Source organism: Indicator indicator, chromosome 14 (assembly GCF_027791375.1).
Source record: "Indicator indicator isolate 239-I01 chromosome 14, UM_Iind_1.1, whole genome shotgun sequence".
Taxonomy (NCBI): Eukaryota; Metazoa; Chordata; class Aves; order Piciformes; family Indicatoridae; genus Indicator; species Indicator indicator.
Window position 1 is genome coordinate 1,823,299 of NC_072023.1, and position 23,111 is coordinate 1,846,409.

The 23,111-nt window shown below is 39.0% G+C and overlaps 1 protein-coding gene across 1 annotated transcript; it reads left to right on the top strand.

Annotated features, from left to right (window-relative positions):
• Positions 1-3,346: 3,346 nt before the first annotated feature.
• On the top strand, positions 3,347-9,584 carry LUM (lumican). The gene is made up of 2 exons (XM_054386731.1): positions 3,347-4,233; positions 8,980-9,584. The coding sequence occupies exons 1-2, from the start codon at positions 3,357-3,359 to the stop codon at positions 9,132-9,134; spliced, it is 1,032 nt and encodes a 343-aa protein (XP_054242706.1). The 5' UTR covers positions 3,347-3,356; the 3' UTR covers positions 9,135-9,584.
• The last annotated feature ends 13,527 nt before the right edge of the window (positions 9,585-23,111 follow it).

Consider the following 23,111-nt stretch of genomic DNA (forward strand, 5'->3'; position numbering starts at 1 on the left):
CTGCTGCATGTTTTAACTCTAATGTTCAGCTCTTTAGCTGTAGCTGTAATGGGAACGTGAAAACCTTGTCAGGATCAGTTTGCCAGTTAGTAAATTGAACAGAAATCAACAGTTGCTTAGTGGATTTGCTTTTCTTTTTCCTTTTTCCTTTTTTCCTTTTTTCTTTTTTCTTTTTTTCAGTTTTCCTTTTTTCTTTTTCCTTTTTTATCTTTTTTCTTTTTTCTTTTTCCTTTCCTTTCTTTTTTTTTTTTTTTCTCCTTCCAGTTTCCTTCAAACAGCTTCACATATTTTGTGGCACTTTTTTTTTATTTTATTTTTTTAGTCTGTTTCGTTCCACTTCAGAAAGAGAGATGATGTAGAGCACAAAGACATTTGTGAGGCTGCTCTTTGCTTGCTTGTTCATTCAGCACCTTTTAGCAGCACCTCCATTGTCTCTGTTTGCTAAATCACTTAAAAAAAAAAAAAAAAAAAAAAAAAGAAGAGACGGTATTCTGTTATTTAAGTAATGAAGTAAAAGAAAGCCGAGAGGAAAATTTCTAGGCACCATGGATTTTTCAGTCCATTTTAAAGCATGTTGATATATAATGTGTATAAATATCTGTAGATGATAGATTGAATATATATAGAGAGAATATAGATGAATATAGGATATGAATAAGAATAGATCATCTGTTGAATATATATATCAAGTATATCTAGCATAGATTGAATATATATACATATCAAAGATATGGGAATACATATTATATATCTTAAATACATAAAGATATAGCACATATTGGATATGGATCTCAAATATATGAGATAGATTGAATATATATCTCAAATATATAAATATATATTGAATGTATCAAATATAGAAGTATGTAGCACATGTTGAATATATATCTCAAATACATATAAATATATATCATATATTGAATATATCAAATACATATAAATATATCTACCATATATTGAATCTATATTTCAAATACATATAAATATGCATCATATATTGAATATATCAAGTATATATAAATATATAGCACATATTGAATGTACATCTCAAATATATATAAATATATCTATCATATATTGAATGTATATCTCAAATGCATATAAATATCTATCATATATTGAATATATCAAATGCATATAAATATATCTATCATATATTGAATCTATATTTCAAATACATATACATATATAGTAATATTGAATGTATATCTCAAATGCATATAAATATCTATCATATATTGAATATATCAAATGCATATAAATATATAGCACATATTGAATGTATATATCAAATGCATATAAATATATATCATTTATTGAATATATCAAATCTATATAAATATGTAGCATCTGTTGAATACATATCTCAAATATATATAAATATATCTCATATATTGAATAGATACACATCAAACACCTATAAATATCTAAATACCATCCACTGAATCTTCGAACCACTAAATCTTTTGCAAGCTAAGATGCTGTGCTGCAGAATTAAGGGAGGTTTAGTTTTTAAGGCTAATTGAATGATGAAGCTTCTCTTTATTTGGTTCCACAGCAGCACTGAGAATGAAGGCAGTGCAGGCTAACTCCAAAATAGTTTGAATAGTTTGTCTACCCTACTGTAGTAAGCATTTTTTTCCACTATCATGGTTTAGCCATTTAGTAGGTTCTGGCAGGTTGCCTGAAATATTTTCACAGATTATTCGACAACATCACTGATGAGGGCAAAGAAAGGCAATTAGTTAAGGCATGCTCATAAAATATACATCTGAGAATGCATTCTGATTTTTATCTCTTGGATGAATGTGGTTCACAACCAACCATCTATTTAACTTTTACACTTCTGGCAGTGGAATATTCAGGTACATGAATGAGAAATCCATGAATAAATCAAGTTGCCAGCACTACACATGTACCTGACTCTGTTGTTTTATCCTCTTGCACTACAGAATTGCCACCTGCATTTGCAAATCTATTCACAAAATAATTTCAAACGTTTGCTGTCTATTATTTAGTTACTCCCAGGGTTCTGCGGAGCAGTTACCCATTGCACACTCTTTAAAAGAAGTGTCCTATGATGTTGACAGCAATTTGAAAGGGTATTGATAACAACATTTAGCATTACAAATAGAATTTGAAATTAGAAGGACAACAGAATCTGACTTTCAAACAGGATGTTTGTGCTGCTCTGTTGAAGTCACTGTGAGGTTAAAAAGTATGATCCCAAGAAGTTCCTTGTGCTCTGTCTTGTACTTTGAATGCAGAAGCAGTTGGTCTCCCATCCTCAATGCTTAGCACCTAAACAGGACCAGATTCTGAGCTGAATTGTGTCACTGAAGTGCTTTTGCTCTCAGAGGAGCTGTATTTATTCAGACCAGCAGGGGACTGAAGGTTGAGTTTAGACCTCCTCCTGCAGTAACGAAGAGCAGACAAAGGAAATGGCACTGATAACTTATAGTTCAAGGGTTGCTTTCCCCTGGAAGAGATAAGCAATCTTCTTCCTCACTCAGGGGACAGCAGCTTAACATCTAGCAGAAGGACTTTGTGGGTGATTGACTGGAGAGAACATCAGAACACCTTAAAAACATATCTTTCATGCACTGCATGAAATCAATTGGCCCTGCCCAGAGGTACTTTAGTTGGGGATTTTTAGCACTGATGTGGCTTGTATGGAGTCAATAAGAGCAAGGAAATTTAGAATTAGGGAAGATTTTCTGCTCTGTGTTAACACTAAACAATGCCCATAGCAAGGCTACTTTACTCTGCTGGGAGATTGCCCAGGTCTGAGATCAATGTCTGGTGGTTTGTTTACAGGCTTCACATACCTCCTGAAACTGCTTGAGCACAAGGAAGGTTCTAAGCATTTCCGTAATCATCTCACCCTCTGAGCAGTAGCTGACAACACTTTGAGCTTGCCTTTTACTGGTGAAAATCAAAGCTCATTGAATGCAGTGATGCTAGCCTCAGCTTTTCCAACATAATGTCTACCTAGGGAGTAAGAGACAATTTTTATTTATGTATTTAACTGATTCATTTCTTTTAATTAATACTTATTTTATTTTATTTTATTTTATTGTATATTATTTTAATTTAATTTATTTTATATTATTTTATTTTATTTTATTTTGGTTTATACTATTTTATTTTATTTCATTTAATTTTATTTTGTATTATTTTATTTTATTTTATATTTTCATTTTGACCTTTCTGTGGGAAAATTTCAAAGGCTGCTGAAAGGAATTGAAAAATGAAATTGTAACTCTTTAGAATGTTTTTATTCCCTCTCAAATTTATATGTTAAATGAAATGTATTTATTCCCTCTCGCCCCACAGGGACAAGACACATTGCAAAGATGCCTTTAATCTCCCTGCCCATCTTTCTGTTGTTAATTAGTGGCATTTTTGGTCATTATGACTACGGTCCTGCAGATGATTATGGTTATGATCCTTTTGGGCCATCTGCAGCAATGTGTGCCCCAGAATGTAATTGTCCTCTCAGCTACCCTACTGCCATGTATTGTGACAACCTTAAGCTGAAAACCATCCCCATCGTCCCAAGTGGAATAAAATACCTTTATCTTCGAAACAATATGATTGAGGGCATTGAAGAGAACGCATTTGATAACGTAACAGACCTGCAGTGGCTGATCCTGGATCACAACCGTCTGGAGAATTCAAAAATCAAGGGAAGAGTCTTCGCTAAACTAAAGAACCTGAAGAAACTTCACATTAACTACAACAATTTGACTGAAGCCGTCGGACCTCTCCCCAAAACTCTGGATGACCTGCAGTTAAGTCACAACAAGATCACCAAAGTCAGCCCTAGTGTCCTCGAGGGCTTGGTGAATCTGACTATCATCCACCTCCAGAACAACCAGCTGAAAGCAGATTCTATTTCTGGAGCTTTTAAAGGCCTGGATTCACTTCTGTACCTTGACTTAAGCTTCAATAGCTTTACAAAACTACCAACAGGACTTCCTCACTCCTTACTCATGCTGTATTTTGATAACAACCAGATCTCCAACATCCCAGATGAGTACTTCCAAGCTTTTAAAGCCCTGCAGTATCTGCGTTTGTCTCACAACAAACTGAGTGATTCTGGAATACCAGGCAACGTCTTCAACATCACCTCCCTGGTTGAGTTGGATCTCTCCTTCAACCAGCTGAAGAGCATTCCAACTGTCAGTGAGAACCTGGAGAACTTCTACCTCCAAGTCAACAAAATTAGCAGTGAGTTCCATCTGAGGGTTTCCGTTAACAGTTGTCACAGTTTAGAGGCTGAGGGTCAGTGCAAGTGTCTGGATGAGGTAGATCAACCAGTCTGAAGACATAGTGGTGCTCAAACTGGCAGGAAACTGACATTTCACACAGAATCACACAACTGTCAGGGTTGGAAGAGACCTCAAAGATCATCCAGTTCCAAAGCCTCCTACCATGGGCAGGAACACCTCACAGTGGATCAGGTTGCTCAGAGCCACTTCCAGCCTGGCCTTAAGAAACTTCCAGAGTTCCATTGGTTCATAGAATGGTTTGGGTTGGAAGGGACCTTCAAGATCATCCAGTTCCAACCCCCTGCCACGGGCAGGGACACTTCCCACCAGCCCAGGTTGCTCAAGGCTTCATCCAACCTGGCCTTGAACACTTCCAGGGAGCAGGGCATCCACAACCTCCCTGAGCAAACTGATTCTCTGGCTGCTGTTCCACATTAACTTTAAAAGACAGACATTTAACTGATAGCCACTCAAATTAACCTGAAGGAGAGAAATTTCTGGTTTCATACTAACTGAGTAGCATTGGCCAAATTGTCCTGTAGAAATCAACAGAATTCTCTTATACAACTGAGGATAAAAGAGTAGAAGTTAGATCAGTGTGGAAGATGTTCAGAACTTGGAAGTCAACAAACCCAGACAGATATCACCTGAGGATCTGCCTGTGCCATGTGCCACCTTGTAGTAGGCTGATAGGGAAAGTCTTGCATGGAGGAGAGAGGAAGAAGAAAAAAATTCACAAGGTAGCAGGCACAAGGCACAGTGAAAAAGGTACAACAAAATAGCTCTTTTTTTTTTTTTCTTCCTTAGGTTTAGGTTGGAGATTAGGAAAACTTTCTTTCCCTTCCAGAGCGGTCAAGGATTGGTACAGGCTGCCCAGGGAGGTGGTGGAGTCCCCATCCCTGGAGGTGTTCAAGAAATGTGTGGCCATGAAACTTGGAGGCATGGTTTAGGGGCCATGGTGGTGTTGGATTGATGGTTGTACTCAAGGATCTTAGAGGGCTTTCCCCACTGGAACAATACCATTACATCTCAGTTCCTTTTATTGATGAGGGAAAACAATGATGCTTCCCACCAGAGCCACCACATACAGTGACCTATAGAACCCTCATCAGATACTCTCCCTAGAAGACCTAACAGTGACAGTGTTTAATTTCTCATGAGATATGAAGAGGCAATTTTCCCTGCCTAGGGTGGTTTCTCTGTGCCTTCTGCAAGCCACTTGGCTACTGAGTGTGATTTCTGTTCACGTTTCCAAGGACTTCTGAGTCAAGCACTGTGACACCAACTGAATTTTGCAGTGAAAGATGTATTTCTGGGCAGCCTGATCTAGTGGAGGATGTCCCTGCTGACTGGATGACCTTTGGAGGTCCCTTCCAACCCAGACCATTCTATGATTCTGTGATTCTATGATTTCCAGAGTGCTGGTAAGCAGCAGAGGGGGGATGGTGTGAGGAGTTGGTGTGCACCAGCTGCTACTACCCAGTCCTTGCTACCCTGTGGACTGGTACAAGAGAACTCTGATTTTTTGGGGGTTTTATTTAACCAGCCAACTTCAATAATGAATTTTCTTGACTATCTAACTTCACAGGCATAATATTGTGTTTCCCAAAGCTGCTAACTGACAATGTGGAACAAAACTTAATTAACAGTAAGCATTTCAATTTAGCACAGCATTGGATCAAAGCCTTTGTAACTCACTGTTCATTACTCCTGACCTACAGCTGAGTACTTGTCTTTCTAAAAGTTGAGTTGGTTGACCTTTGAATATTTGTGTCTCAGATTACTGGCTTCTTTATTATTATTATTATTATTATTATTATTATTATTATTATTATTATTATTATTATTATTACTATTATTATTATTTCTATTTTTATTTGTATTTATATTTTTATTTGTATTTTTATTTTCAATTTTAATTTTATTTTCCATTTTAATTTTATTTTTATTTTCAATTTTAATTTTAATTTTTTTATTTTTAGTTTTACTTTTGTTAACTAACTAAAATATCATCATTTGCAAGGGATTTGTGCAAGGATGACTGCAAAAAAGGCCATCTTCTCTTCTGCCATGGCCCATGGAACAGACATGCAGTGAGAGTCTTCTGTATCAGGGTTGATGATAATTTATCCTAAAAGTGTACAAAAGGCATAATCTTTCACATTCTGCCTGCATAGCTTAAAGTTTTCACTTATACTAAAATTTGTCATAATATTTCTTCATAGAATCATAGAATGTCTTAAGTTGGAAGGGACCTTAGAGATCATCCAGTTCCAACCCCCCTCGCCATGGGCAGGGACACCTCCCACCAGACCAGGTTGCTCAAGGCCTCGTCCATCCTGGCCTTGAACAACTCTTCCCTTGGGAGATGATTCCAATACCTGATGGTGAAAAACTTTCTCTTTCTTTTGGAGTCCAATGGGAATCTCCCCAGCAGTAACTTCTTCTCATCACCTCTTATCTTTTCGATGTGTCTCCTTGTGGAGTCTCCATCCTCCTGGTAGCTACCCTTTATGTCCTGCTCCATGGTAACAAGGTCTCCTCTAAGTCTTCTTTTCTCAAGCCCCACTTATTTTTTGCAGGTGGAAAACAATTCCTTTTAATATGCTTCTAAAAGCTGACAATGGCATGAACTGTATAAAAAAATTGATATCTGAATACAAATAATGTGAGCAAAAGTATTGGAGCCAGAACCCACTGAAGTCCATGACAGTCCTGAAGTCCATGACAGAATCCTGAAGTCCTTGACAGAGTTCCTTGACCTCTGAGGACCATATTTGCATCCACTTGCAAAGTGGTTTCAGTCTCATAGAGAGCACAGATGAATAGTTGGGTAACACAGATAAATGTTGTAGTTTACATGCATGAAGTTTACATCCTGTTGAGTAGTTAAGCATCTCTTCAACTTGCATCACCATACCTTGTTTGGCAACCTCATGGCAGCATTTATGCTCAAAATTAACCATATGGAAAAACAAAACAAAGTAAACCAAACCCAAACCCAAACCACCACCACCACCAATGAAAAAACAAAACAAAACCCTAAACAACAAAAAAACCCAGAAGACCAAACCAGTAAAATTAGAAAGATTGAAATTCCACAAAATTATACTCACCATGTTCTTCAGCAGCAAGAAAAGAAGAACAAACCCACAGAGCAGAATTAAGGTTTATTTTAATTTTTACCAAAGTTACACTAGAGCTATCTGTAGAAAACTCAGCCTGAATAGTTAATGGAGTAACCTGCAGGCTGAGTAGCAGTTGAGTTTAAAACCTCAGGAAGGTCTGTTTTCATGCAGCAAAATTCTACACACACCTAATCTTAGAAGCATCTCTCAGATTGTATCACAGAATGGCTCAGGCTGGAAGGGACCTCAGAGCTCACCTCCTCCAACCTCCCCACCATGCCCAGGGATACCTCTCAGCTAGACTCAGCTGCTTCAAGGCCTCATCCAGCCTGGCCTTGAACACTCCCAGGCAGGAGGTATCCACAACCTCCCTGGGCAGCCTGTGCCAGAGTCTCACCACCCTCCTACTCAAGAACTTGCTCAGCTCCACTCTAACCCTGCTCTACCTGAGCTTCAAACCATTTCCCTTGCCTATTGCTAGGCACTGTTATAAAATGTCCCTCTCCAACCTTCTTGTAGGATCCCTCCAGGCATTTGAAAGCATCTGTGAGGTCCCCTGGAGTATTCTCTTCCCTAACTTGCAGGAAGCATCAGTTCACTTCAGCTGGAACATTCTGAATAGGAAGCTTATCAGAACATATCTGCATCCTTAAAATGATGTTAAATTGAAACATGGACTGCCCAACAAATCCACCACGAGGGATGCATTTTCTCTCTCCCTCTTCCAAAAGAAGGCTGCAGAACATACAAAATGTAGGAAACTGATTTGCTGTCATCATGCTTGGTGTTCAAGATCTAACACCTGAAATAGATTTCTTCAATGCCTACCTACAATAATGCATTTTGTGGAAGATGCTCAGATCTTTACCCATTCTTCAACATCCTATCTCTATTGTCCAAAACTTACCTAAGGTGTCATGCCTCAAAGAGCTGCTTGTAGAAAGGGGTATGCATTTATACTTAGTTTACAGAATCACAGAATAATAGAGGTTGGAAGAGACCTCTGGAGACCACTGAGTCCTGCTCCATCTAGTCCAACCCATGCACGTTTCATTCATGACAGCAGATTATGCCAGTTCTGAAAGAATCCAACTGAAGTCAGTGGAGATACAAAAGATATTTCCTCAGCTTCCTTTAGTACCAACCTGATGTAGGCCACCACATTTTCTCAGAGGAGTCAGTCATGCAGAAAAGGTCTACAATCATCAGTGTTTTGAAAGGTCCCTGAATGGCCTCTGACTGGAAGTTAAAATGTCATCTGATTTCTGGAGCACTGCCTTCATTTCTCAGAATCATCAATTTGAATCATCAATATGAATCATCAATAATTTGAATCATCAAATTATTTCATTTGGAAAGGCCCTGTGAGATCATCTAGTCACCCAACACCACCATGGCCATCAAACCATGTCCCCAAGTGCCATGGCCACAGGTTTCTTGAGCACCTTCAAGGACGGTGACTCCCCCACCTCCCTAGGCAACACATTCCCATGCCTGACCACTCTTTCAGTAAATAGGTTTTTTTTCCCTAATATTTCCTAATATTTTCCTTTTTATCCCTGTTTCCCTTGTTCCAGAGTTCCCCCTGAGCAGCTTCTGTAAGGTTGTTGGGCCAACCACCTATTCCAGGATCACACATCTGCGCCTGGATGGAAACAACATCTCTCGAGCTGACCTGCCCCAGGAGATGTACAACTGCCTGCGGGTGGCTGCTGAGATTTCCCTGGAGTGAGACAACTGGCAGCATCCAGTTCCCTTCTAGGGGCAATAACTAGAGGAATTACATCATGGTAGCTCTTTAAAAGTAGGATATGCCTTCAAGCAACCAACCAAGTGCCAATTTCTGTATTGTCCATTCTGTTGGTTAATATTTAGCACGCACTTGGCAGCCTTCAGAAAACCCTGTGTGTGTATTCTTACTACCTGTTGTGTTTAGAAAGCACAAGAATGACCAAAATGTGGAGCAAAAAAAAGATATGCCTGCATCTGGCTAGGCAAAACATTCAGCTTTATAGGTATCTGTGCCCACGGATGCAATACTTGCCAGCTGGTGCCAGGCTTAGGCGGAAGTCAGCTGGGTTTCAGCAGGGTGCTGGCCTGTGTAAATAGAAGAATCCTTTCCAAGCCTTCCAGCTTTCTTAATTATTCACACCTTCTTCATATTATTATTATTATTATTATTAAAAAATATGATTTATCAACATAAAAACAATCTGAAATGCATGAAAATATCTTTGCAAAGCCCCTGAGGTTAGTAAATTAATGGAATGTGTGAAAGAGAAGAGGAAAACAAACCTTTTGTTCAGGTTCTTTTTGTCATGCTCTTCTTTTCTTTTTTTCTTTTTCTTTTTTTTTTTCTTTTTTTGGTCAAGATTCATGGTAAGGTTTTTCTCCATTTCTGGTAGAATTGTTATTTCAACAATAAGTCATATATGGAAGTATTTTTTACTCAATTACTTGCATGCTACTTTTAACCAGATTGTAGAAAAATAAAACATAGCAAACAGTAATTTTTTTGGTGTGTGTGTATCCATATCATTGTCAACTATGCTTCAGTCTCTTATAAATTGAAAACAAACAAACCAAAATATTGCAGGTTAAGGCAAGATAATCTAAGCTATTCTGTTATGATTCAAGTCTATTGTAAGGTTGAATAAACTGTTTTCTCTACTTTCAAGTTTCAACATCTTTGTAACCATCATGTGCTGGCCACTGATCAGATTAAATTCTAGAAGTTCTCTAGAAGGAACAGGCAATGATTCACATGAATTTCTGGGCATGTATCGCAAGCAAAAAAATCCTCCTCCCATGCCCTTTATTGCTTTAGAGAGTCCAGCATAGCCAAATGGATCGAGAAAGGAGTGAGCAGTGGTTGATTACAGCTGTCCTAGTGCAAGGGACTCGGCAGGGTCTACTCACAAGCCTTCAGTTTTACTGGCAGGCAAGAAATACAGAGTTGCTGAGCACAAATCAGATTATTGAGAACACTGGGAACAAGAAGGCAACACATCATTAAGAAAGGCTCTCTGAGTTGTGAGACGTCCAGCTGCAGCAAGCACAGGCTGAACAGAGCAGAAAATGGGAGATTATAAAGCAAAGTTATAGACAGATGTCTGAAGATGAGCCAGCAGTGTGCTCAGGTGGCCAGGAAGGCCAACAGCAGCCTGGCCTGGATCAGCAATGGTGTGGCCAGCAGGAGCAGGGATGTGATTGAGACCTTGTACTGGGCACTGCTGAGGCTGCACCTCGAATTCGGGGTTCAGTTTTGGGCCTCTCACTCCAAGAAGGTGTTGGAGCAGGTCCAGAGAAGGGCAACCAAGCTGGGGAAGGGTCTGGAGAACAGGGCTGGGGAGGAGCAGTTGAGGGAACTGGGGGTGTTTAGTCTGGAGAAGAGGAGGCTGAGGGAGACCTCATTGCTCTCTACAGCTCCCTGAAAGAAGGTTGGAGGCAGGTGGGGGCTGGGCTCTTCTCCCTAGTAATAGGTGAAAAAATGAGAGGAACTGGGATGTGAAGTACTGCCACAGATTGCCCATGGAGGCTGTGGAACCACCATGCTTCATGGGCAGTGCAGTGTAGAATGAACCTGGCTTTGAATTTAGGTTGAACTCAGTGACCTTCAGATGTTCCTCCAAACTGATTTACACTTTCTGTGAATGTGTTGTTCTAAGAACACCACTAACCAATAGGGGACAATAAATACTTTAATAAGCAGCTTTACAGCTGAAGAGTTTTGCATTGAATTCCCATGGAAAATTTTGTGTTTCAGGTTCCAGTCCATCCTTCAGACTCCCATGACACTCACAAAACCATAACTCAGTTAACATTTGAATAGAGATTCCATAGGTAAAAATGATGGAAACTTTTCTTCAGTGCCTAGAAGTCTACAGCTGTCTGGTGCAAATCTGCTCCCATTTTGACACTTGTGAGCTACTGAGTGCTGACAGTCAGATCCATCCTGTTTAACTCTTCCTTGTGGGACAACACTGGCAAACAAGTAGATTTCTACATGAAATATGGGAAACCAATCCATGGGCTACTATTACAGTGGACATGGAAGTTCATGGCAGACATTTGGGTTCCGAAGTGTTTTGCAGATATAGATATTGGATAAAAGACTCTCAGCCTTTGTAAGAAAATGATGAAATCAGGAGGCTATGTAATTTTCATGGATAAATATATCTTAAATAATTTCCACTTAGTGTGAACAGTGCAACAGAGAAAGAAAAGAAGGATAAGATGTGGGAAGACCTCATTGCTCTCTATAACTGCCTGAAAGGAGGTTGCAGTGAGGTGGGGTTTAGCCTCATCTCCCCAGGATCAGGAGATAGAAGGAGAGAAAATGGCCTGAAATTGTGCCAGGGGAGGGTTAGGTTGGAGATGAGGAAAAATTTCTATGCTGCAAGGGTGGTCAGGGATTTGAACAGGCTGCCCAGGGAGGTGGTGGAGTCCCCATCCCCAGAGGTGTTCCAGAAACCTGTGGCCATGGCACTTGGGAACATGATTTAATGGCCAAGGTGGTGTTGGGTTGAAGGTTAGACTGGATGGTCTTGGAGGTCCCTCTAACCAAAGCAGGTCTTTTCCAACTAAAGGAATGCTATGATTCTATGATTCTGTTACTTCTGTACTTCAGGAGACTCATCTTGAACAGAGAATGTCAGCTTCAAGTTCCTGGGTGAATGACTCCTTCCTTATGCATAGCTAAGCAGCCTTAAACGAAGAGGTTGAAGTGCTTTCTAACACACCATGCTCTGCAGCTTCTGAGACAGAGTTGATGCTGTAAGAGAGACAGGAAACTGTATCCCTGTTCCCACGTGCTGGAATGGCAGGAATCATCCCACCAGTCCTCTCTGTGCAGATTCACAGCAACTGTTGTGAGGATCTGGGAATTATCTAAGACAAGATTCTTCTTGGTGGTCCTCAGGAACAGGAGAAGAGGTAAGTGGCATAAATTTGAAGGTAAGAAGTTCCATCTAGACATGAGAAGGAACTTCTTTACTTTGAGGGTGGCAGAGCCCTGGAGCAGGCTTGCCCAGAGGTTGTGAAGCCTTTGGAGTCTTTCAAAGCCCATCTGGATGTGTTTCTGTGTGAGCTGCTTTAGGTGATCCTGCTCTGGCAGGCAAATTGGACTTGATGATCTTCAGAGGTCACTTCCAACCCCTCCTGTTCCATGATTCTGTGTAGAGCAGGCAATGCTGGAGCACAACCATGACTCTTTAGGGCCTCTGGAGTGCAGCATCCTACTTGGATAGGGATGGATGTGGGAATTCTCCCTGGAGCATTCCTGAAACAAAAAGGTGGTGTCAGCTGGAACCAAAGCACTGAGCTTTGAGGACTTTATTCTATAAAAACTTAGTTTTAACATGTTCCAGCTGAAAGGATAATTAATGACTGGAGTATTCATTGTGTGTGAGATTCTAGCTGGAAGGAAACTCAAGTGCTTTGGGAAATGCCAGCTCTGGGAAATTATAATCAATATGCCAGTTAAAAGGTGGGGGGGGAATTCACATAGTTCTATTTGTTTCATTTAATTTTTTTTCCCCAAGAATATCTGCATTAAAAATTAGGACACATCCCCCCGCTCCCAAATACTATAATTAAGGGGAAAATAAAATAAGGACTGTGTTGGGTTTTTTTTTTTTGCCATTTGGCTTTTCTTTTTGGAATGTTATAAAGGCACCTAAACCTTGGATTTCTCATCTGGCATAATCACTGCAGCAGAGCTTTCATATATAAAGGGACTAAAATAATTCTTTTTATTAAGTTTTGTGAAACTCTGCTTGTGTGTTTGAGAGGACAGATTGTTCTAGAAGTCTGAAGCTTCTTAGTGTTCATCATCCTATTATAGGACTCTCAAATGTGCTGTTACTAAAAAGCAACAGGAATTCAGTCAATGAATGTTCAGGTGGGAGACGCAGAATGGAAGGGGAAGCTTTTGAGTAACTATTTCAAAGTCAGTTTGAAACCCAGAGATCAGTGCTCAGAGCATCTACAGTTATGAGGAGAGGCTGGGAGCCCTGGGGCTGTTTAGTCTGGAGAAGAAAAGACTGAGAGGGGATCTGATCAATGTCTATCAATAGCTGAGTGCTGGGGGGCAGAAAGAAAGGGACAGGGATAGCCTCTGCTCAGCTGCACCCTATGATAGGACAAGGGGATGGAAACTGCAACACAGGAAGTTCCACCTCAACACGAAGAACTTCTTTACTGGTAAATTAAAGCATGGATTAGTCATCCAGTGGCCATTCTGTAAATCTGCAAGTTTTGAAATGAAACCATTGTGGATTTAAATGTTTTAAGATAGCAAAACCAAAGTGAAAACAGGTTGTGAGGTGTCAGGGATACTGATCTCACTGAGGATGCCCCTGCTTGCTGCAGAGGGGCTTGGACTAGATGATCTTTGGACATCCTTCCCAACCCAAACCAATCCATCATTCGATGATTCCATCCTCTTATTTTGTTCTAGTCATTAATAAGTCAAAAATATTTTAATTTATCTTCATTTCCTAGAATCATAGGATCATAGAATCATGGAATCACAGAATCATAGAATCATAGAATTATAGAATCACAGAATTATAGATTCACAGAATCATAGAAACACAGAATCACAGTCAAAGAATCATAGAATCAGAGTCATAGAATCACAGAATCACAGAATCACAGAATCATGAAATCACAGAATCATGAAATCACAGAATCATAGAATCACAGAATCACAGAATCATAGAATCATAGAAACACAGAATCATAGAAACACAGAATCATAGAAACAGAATCATAGAATCACATAGTCATAGAATCACAGAATCATGAAATCACGGAATCATAGAATCACAGAATCATGGAATCACAGAATCATAGGAACAGAATCATAGAATCACAGAATCATAGAAACACAGAATCATAGAAACAGAATCATAGAATCACAGAATCATGGAATCATAGAATCACAGAATCAGAGAAACACAGAATTGTAGAATCATAGAATCACAGAATCATAGAATCCTAGAATGGAAGGGGCTGGAAGGGACCTCTTGAAGGTCAGTGACACTAACTCCCCATCATTCTACATCTAGCATTTTGAAAATTGGCTCCCTGAGTAGAATAAATTTGTGTCAGTGTTGAAAGCATGAAAACAAATTAAGGTAAGAGACTGACAGCCACATTTACATAGTAGGTAAACTAAACATAGCTAGCCAAGAGAAATACCAGATCTTGGCACTGGGTTGTGGAATCTTTGTGGTGTCACTGTGGTAAAGAGCTCGAAATAGAGAGAGAAAGGGAACAGAGAGCCAAAAAATTCCTTAATGAAGCATATTCAGGAAAGCACCACATTTCCCATAAAAGCTGAACCTTTTTCCAGTTATTCTGTCCTGAAATATGTTGCTGTGCAAGGATCTCTTTCAGCTGAGCTACCCAGGTCTCCCTGTGTGGTTTTTTTTGGTTTTTTTGTTTGTTTGTTTTTTTACAAGAGAGCAAAGATGTGCAGAAAGTAAACTGCTAGGATTTTGTGTCTGGACTTTTAGAGCAGGATCTCCTCTTCCTGAATCCTCTATAACCAAGGGGTCATGTGATATTTGCATTTCACAGATTAAGCCAGCTCAACTCTTTCCCTTTAAATTGTATCTCCTAATCTAACCTGAAAGGTGCACAGATGAAGTCCCTACACTCTAGCTGCCTGCAGATGCCCAGAATGCCTTTAAATAAGAGATGCAGCTCTTCCCTTGGGAGTTCTAAGAAGGAAATTCTGAGGTTCTAGGAGAGCTGCAGAGTTGCTGCTCCTAAATCTCTTTGGGGTTTGGGTTCTTTGGTTTTATTTATTGTTTGGGGTTAATGGGGGCAGGGTGGGGGTTGTTTGGTCTTGTTTTTTGGTTTTGTTTTGGTTTGTGGTTTTCTGTTTGGTGGTGGTTTGTTGGGTTTTCTTTTGGTTGTCTGGTGAGTTTTGTTTCTTTGGGTTATTTTTTTGTTTGTTTGTGGGTTTTTTGTTTTGTTTTGTTTGTTTCCTTGTTTTTGTTTTCTGCAAGAATGATGTTGAGTAAAATGTGTCTATATGAGCAGGGTCTGGAACATCTGTGCTGGCCTCTTTGATCTCTCTGCACTGTCCCTTGGGCCATCCTGAAGGGTTCACTCATCTGCTTTATTTTAGACTCTTTAGTCTTGCTGACCTTTTGTGGTTCCTTTTTGAAAGAATCAGGGAACTGTTTGGAATTAGAAGATTTGTCTTTCTGACTCTGAATAAAACTCAGAGCTTCCCACTCTCTGTTTCAAGAAGCAATATGCAAAAGAGTAAGATCATCACTACAAGGAAGTCTTCAGAAGTGAAGGAGGAACACTGAACCCTGAGTCAATGTAAACACCTAAGTGGTCTGCATGGCTGTAAGGAGTTAAGGGTAGAGTGTGTGGTGAAGGGTGCATAAAGTGGGGGGAGAAGAGGAAGACTTTTTGCAATGGCTTGTAGCGACAGGACAAGCTGGAATGGATTGAAGCTGGAAGAGGGAAGATTTAGACTGGAGATGAGGAAGAAATTCTGTACATTGGAACAGATTTCCCAGGGAAGTTGTGGATGTCTCCTCCCTGGAGGTGCTCAAGGCCAGGTTGGATGAGGCTTTGAGCAACGTGGGTTTATGGGAGGTGTCTCTGCCCATGGCAGGGGTGTTGGAAATAGATGATCTTGAAGGTTGCCTTCCAACCCAAACTTTTCTCTGGTTCTCTGATTATTCTCTCATTAATTCTATGATTCCACGACTCTGTGATTCTATTTCAGGTGTTGAAGCATTACATTTTCTCTAGTCATCATGAATGGAGTTTAAGAGCATGTTTCTCATCAACTGCTTGTTCTTTGGAGCAAGACACCTAGCACTTTAGTAAAGTGGTAACTAAATTCAACACAACCATACTGCAGCCTTTGCTCAACAGAGCAATCCACAGGGCTGGTGAATTATCTCTGCTTGCTGGACACTCTTGGGTTTGCTGGTGATGAACCAGACACATGCTTGATGGTTAACAGATCTCGCTTTGTATTACATCTGAGACACATGGCAGCCATTATTGAAAGCAAGCAATGCATTTTTTTTTTCACTGTCAGCAACTTTGATGCTGAAAATGAACAACAGCTCTTACAGCACTCCCAGTTGTCCATATCTCCTCCCAGTGGGCCTTTCTTGTCTGTATTTTTAGACCTTCTAGTCCTTCTCAAGCCTATTGGCTGTTCTAGTCTCAAGCATGTACATCATTCTCCCAAAGGAGATGTTACTACCCTCTGCAGTTTTTAGTGTTCCTCACTGACCCTTCTGGAAAAGAGATTCTCTTATTTACAAATTTGGACTGCCAGGAGACCAGTGGAGCAAAAATCCTGCAGTAGCCTGAGAGACCTTCCTCAAACTAGAATACTCCTAATGGTATCTTTTAAAAGGTCTCCAAAAATCTCATTTTTTTTTTTTTACTGTCATATTTTTTCCACTTTCTTTCACTGTCATGCAAATACCTTGCCTGCTGTTATGTTTTGGGGAGATTGGTCATGTTCTCAGGAGCAGTTTGTGCTTCAGTGATCACAGAATGGTTTTGGCTGGAAAAGACTCCTAAGACCACTGAGTCCAACCTTCAAACCAACCCCACCATGGCCATCAAACCATCTCCCACAGTACCATGGCCACAGGTTTCTTGAACCCCTCCAGGGATGGGGACTCCACCACCTCCCTGAGCAGCCTCTTCCAATGCCTGACCACTCTTGCAGCAAAGAAGTTTGCCTTTGATTGCTTAGCTTCTGAAGTTCAAAACAATCTCACAAACACAAACTTCTTAGCCATCACTTACTGAAAATAAGGCCCTGGAAAAATGTCTCAGGTTGGATGCTTGAAGCAAAAAACTTCCCAAGCCATTAGTCATTTTTTAAAATCTTGGCTGTGGCCTTTTATTAGTCTGTAAAACTTTATCAGCATATATTGCACCCTTTAAAGACTAAATAGTAACTCCAGATGATGGAGGACTGAATGAAACAAATGCATGTATGTGCAGTCTGGAAGGTTTCATGGAAAGCAGCCCTTTCTGCAGAGTCTGCTTGGGCACCCAAGCAATCACTTGTTCCCTGTAGAGATCTTTCCACAGCTGTGGAGTGCATGTGTGTGGTAGTTTTAAGGCTATACCTTTAATTTCTTCTGACAAGAAGGGAGGGGCATTCCAGCCCACCACACTGTAACGGTGTGAGAACAGAGTCATCACACACTTTATTCCTGGGTTTTGAGGACATCTCTTGTATGTTATTTTTTTCCCCTTTCTTTCCTTCAGAAAAAATAAAAGAAAGAAAGAAAGAAAGAAAGAAAGAAAGAAAGAAAGAAAGAAAGAAAGAAAGAAAGAAAGAAAGAAAGAAAGAAAGAAAGAAAGAAAGAAAGAAAGAAAGAAAGAAAAGAAAGAAAGAAAGAAAGAAAGAAAGAAAGAAAGAAAGAAAGAAAGAAAGAAAGAAAGAAAGAAAGAAAGAAAGAAAGAAAGAAAGAAAGAAAGAAAGAAAGAAAGAAAGAAAGAAAGAAAGAAAGAAAGAAAGAAAGAAAGAAAGAAAGAAAGAGAGAAAGAAAGAAAGAAAGAAAGAAAGAAAGAAAGAAAATAAATAAATAAAATTGGGTTACTGAGAAAGTTCTTGCACATGTTTTGGCTGTTTTCTTCTCCTAGTGAAGAACTGCTTCTTTGAATAGGATGGCAGCATATATGTTTGATAAGGTTCGAATTCCTGTCCTCCAAATCCACAGGCAGCAGACTGACTACACAAACAGTCCCACTGCTTGTCCCAAGGTAAGCAGCAAGTCCCTCTCCCAGTGACTTCTCTGACAGTACAATGAACATCTGTACATGATCAACAGGTGAAAGGGCAACTCCAGACCCCCATGAGGTGTAAGATAAATCAATCTTGATTATAGTTAAATATGCAACATCTGGTATGTCATAACAGAGATCTACCACCTGGACCCATTATTTTGAAAACTTCAGTATAATGTTTGTGAAGGTCTTGGCTTCTCTTTTAATGGTGACCAGACCTCAGTGTCTCTATATCCTCTTTATTCACTCTCTACACACTCTATATCCTCTCTAGACACTACTGCACAGATACAAACCAGTTTTGCTCTTGCAAGAATCATAGATGCACTTTTCTTGGTGAAGCCTCCTTAAATCAAAGAATCAAGGAATCAAAGAATCAGAGAATCAGAGAATCAAAGAATCAGAGAATCAGAGAATTAGAGAATCAGAGAATCAAACAATCAGAGAATCAGAGAATTAAATAATCAAAGAAAGAATCAAAGAATTGAAGTATCAAAGAATCAAAGACTCGAAGTATCAAAGAATCAAAGACTCAGTCATAGAATCATGGAATTGTTTGTGTTGCAGAAGTCCTCCAAGATCATTGAGTCCAACCATCAACCTAACAGCACCATGGTCCCAAGTGCCATGCCCATATCTCACAGCTGAACACACAACTATTTTAACCTTCATACAGTGGTGCCTTGGCCTCTCCTCATCTCTCTTCTGTGGACCACAGTTGATAAATCTCCTCCTTATTAATGTATGATGTTAACTTCTGCTGTGGAAGGTCAAAGGAAGTGTTTTAAGGCTCAGGCATTTAAAGTCAGACTCATAATGCAAAGGTTAATATATTACATTTAATTTGTGTGCTTATAATTCATACATCTGCTAGAACCTTTATGTTTAGATATTGATGTAAATTAATTTCATTTCTTACGGTTTTCATCTTATCATACATGAAGGAACAAATTTTATACCTGGCTTATAAGACAGCCCTAACAATCTCTAGATGATGCTGAAGAGTCTGGAGTTCCAGCAGGATGAAACACTTCAGTGTTTGGTTTTAAGCACATATTTAAGCCATTCAAAAATTACTGGTGGCAAGGATGTACTTTTGTCCTCCAGGAAAAAAAAAAACAACAGACAAGTAGTACAAACAAATACTTAAGGGAGATGAAAAAGAATATTATTACATGTTTGACATTAACCTTTCTCAAGTCAGTGGAAGCTGCCTTTGTAATTAAGGGTTTCTTTTCTTTTTAAAATGTTTTAAGTTTTAATAATTTATCTTTATCTGCTTCATAGAATCATAAATTCGTAACACCATAGAATCACCTCTTTGGATAAGACCTTTAGATCATCGAGCCCAACCACAACCTAACATCTCCCTGTACACAACTGTTAGACCTTTTAAACGTGAGACATTCTTAGTTTAGGAAGCAAAGTGTTAATCATGATGAAATAATTTCTTAGAGGTCTTAACTGTACAAATGAATTAGACAAAACTAACTTAAAATAATCACAGAATTATAGAATGGTCTGGGTTGGAAGGGACCTCCAAAGCTCCTCCAGTCCAGCTCCTCTGCAGTCAGCAGGGACATCCTCCTCTAGATCAGGCTGCCCAGAGTCCTGTCCAGCCTGACCTTGAATATCTCCAGGGATGGGATCTCAACTACCTCCCTTGGCTACCAGTTCTAATGTTGCACCATCTTCATACTACAGAACTCGTTCCTAATATCCAATCTAAATCTACACTTCTTTAATTTCAAACCACTGTCCCTCATCCTATCACTGCAGGCCTTTGGAAACAGTCCCTCTGCAGCCTTCTTGCAGCCCTCTTCAGGTACTGGAAGGCTGCTTTTAGGTCCCCCTGGAGCCTTCTCTTCTTCAGGCTGAACAACCCCAGCTCCCTCAGCCTGTCCTCGCAGGAGAGGTTATCATGAAATAAGCAAACATTAAACTTAATGTAAACTCACCAAAAGCAGCAGCATATTTGTGTTTCCAGTGTTCTCTTTAGCTTTTCCCTGAAAATACTACACCCTTGTTCTGGAGTTGAAAGTGGTTAGCTTTCCTGATATGAAATTGTTATTTTGAAGCTTGGACTACAAATTCAAACAAAACTCCTGAAAAATACTTAATGTGAGAAATATGCATCTATGCTTTGGATAGCAAGCTGGCTGGAGAGCTCACTGATAAACCAACATAACTAGCTGGTGCCTTGATAATTAGAACCAGACCTCACTGTAGGAGGCACTGGAGACTATGATAACTTTGTAGAAATATATGTAAATATCTCTCTAAACAAGCAGACAAAAAAAAAAAGGAAAAGATAGACTTTAATCTTTCAAGACAAGAAAAAATCCCTTTATTAAAAAAATTCTTAACAAATTTTTCTGCTGCCCTTCCTCCCCTCATCAAGAATTATGTCTTTATGGCATGGCTGCATCTGTGTTTGATAAAAATCAAATCAGATGTTTCCGTAGAAACAGATGGCACTGATTTCCAGACTCTGTGGACAGTTTGGGTATTTATGAGGATGAATAAGGATGTAAACGAGCTCTGCATGTAAAGTTATCTCCTGGCAAAATCTCTGGCCCAAAGGTACATTTTTGTCTCACCTGTTTCACCTAGACCGCTTGCTGAAAGGTACAAAACTGCCTGATGCCTTCAGCTCTGTGGCTGCTTGCTGTTAAAGTCAGGATTTGCTGCCTTTCCCTGCCGAGGTGCTGAGGTGCCTGAGTTGTTGGAGGGGTTAAAAGCTGCAGCCAGTCGTGCGTATATATTAGGTTGTATTCCTAGAACACAGCTTGTAGCCTGACTCAAGTTATTGCAGCCTAACAACGGTGACCAATAGCAAGAGGAGAAGATCCAAGAAAGCTGAGGTAAGCCCAGGCTCTGAAGCAAGGTCAAATTAAAAACAACAGCTAGCAAGGTGTGCATGGGAATACATCTGGGCATGCTAGCATGGGCTTCCAGTTTTATGTGCTATGACTTCTTAGGAGGGCAGGAAGCAAACACAGGGGTGAGCAGCCAAAGGCTGGGAATTTACAGTGATTGCTGACTTCAGCTCACTCCAGGACCCTGACTAACAAGGTAAATTCCTCTCTGTTTTAATTCTGTTGGAGTTATTCAGCTTATGAATTTAAGGTGTGCATATTAGGAAGCCAAGTTATTCATACCATGAACTTCAGGTAGTAAGATGATGAATTTAAGTTGTGAATATCCTGAAACTAAGTCATTCATGCAATAAACTTAAGTTCTGAACATTACAACATGAAATTATGAATATAATGAACTTAAGTTATTAATGGTATTGATATGAGTTATGAATAATATGTAATGGATATAAGTTATGAATAATATGTAATGAATATAAGTTATGAATAATGTGTAATAAATATAAGTTATGAATATTATGGAACCAGGTTGTTAATAGTTAACTAAGTCATTAATATGTTGAACTATTAATATGATTAAAAGAAATTATTGATATTATTAGCTGAAAGGAAATTATTAATGCTATGAATTTAAGTGACTGAGATTACAAAATGAAATTACTGATATTGTGAACCTAAGTTATTAATGCCATTAAAGGAACTTATTAATATATTGAATTTAAGTGACTAAGACTACAAAATTAAATTACTGATGTTGTGAACTTAAGTTATTGATGTCATAAAAGGAAATTATTAATATATTGAATTTTAGTGACTAAGATTATAAAATGAAATTATTGATATTGTGAATTTAAGTTATTAATGCCATAAAATGAAATTATTATTATATTGGATTTAAGTGACTAAGATTATAAAATGAAATTATTGATATTGTGAACTGAAGCTATTGCTACTATAAGATGAAATCCTTAATATGAACCTAAATTACTAAAATTATGCATTTAAGTTGTTAATATCATGAAACTAAGTTATTAGGCTGCTGAACATAAGTTATTCAGGTTCTGAATTCAAGCTGTTAATATTATGAATATTTACACAGTGAGAAAGTGCCACTCATTAGAGATGTTACTCTTCAGGGAGTTTTTATTAGTCCTTTTTTTTTTTTTAATTTTTGGACTGCTTTCAGAGAGCAATTCCTGAGGCTGGAAGATCTGTAGGATGCTGCATTTGTTATTGCTCATAACTGTGGTGAAAACTATCAAATGCCTGCATCTCATATGCAACTACTTAACTGAGCTATTAATCTTACTGGTGGATGAACTCTATGAGAGAATTGACTTTTTCTTTAAATACTTTCTTTTGCCTTTCCCCCCCCCCCCCCCCCCCCCCCAAATTAACTTCCCAATTTTGGCCGGAAACCTCAGCCAGGAATCTCTTGCCTCTGCCTTACAAAATTCTTGCTAATCTTCATCAGGAAGCAGGCAAGATAACAGGGTTTGAGAAGCAGTCCTTTTGTGCTACACAAATATTTTCTTTTGGAGTGAATTATTGAGGATTTTATTCATCATTTAATAGTGGAGGAGGCTAAACAAAGCAAATAGTTGCTCAGGTGAAACAGATAAAAGATGCATGAGTGCCCATGATGGTTAGGTCTTATTTTTGGTGCTACTTTTAAATCAGACATTTGATTTTATTCTTTTTTTTCTGCTTGCAAAGAAGGAAATTAATAAATTTGGCTGCAAGGGAGTGAATGAGAGAGGGGAATGGATTACTCAAACATATTCCCTCCAAGCTCTTTAGGACTATGCCCAACAAACAGCTGTTAAAACACTCTTTGATCTCTCACTCTTCTGTGATGAGAAAAGACCCTGGAAAATCTGATCCAGATGCCATTAGAATTTCAGAGAGAGGAAAACCAGAAAAGAGGTTATGTTTGATTTGAGGAGGAGGAACACTGAGTGAAACAGCATTTATACCATCATGATAGCTTTACTGAAGTTAGAACATTATACAAAGTAGTTTATATC

What these genes read in the sequence shown, in the direction of transcription:
- LUM (XM_054386731.1), top strand. Translation starts at nt 3,357, where the DNA reads ATGCCTTTAATCTCCCTGCCCATCTTTCTGTTGTTAATTAGTGGCATT. An exon ending in CCAAGTCAACAAAATTAGCA is followed by an intron (nt 4,234 to 8,979) that starts GTGAGTTCCATC and finishes CCCTTGTTCCAG; the next exon opens with AGTTCCCCCTGAGCAGCTTC.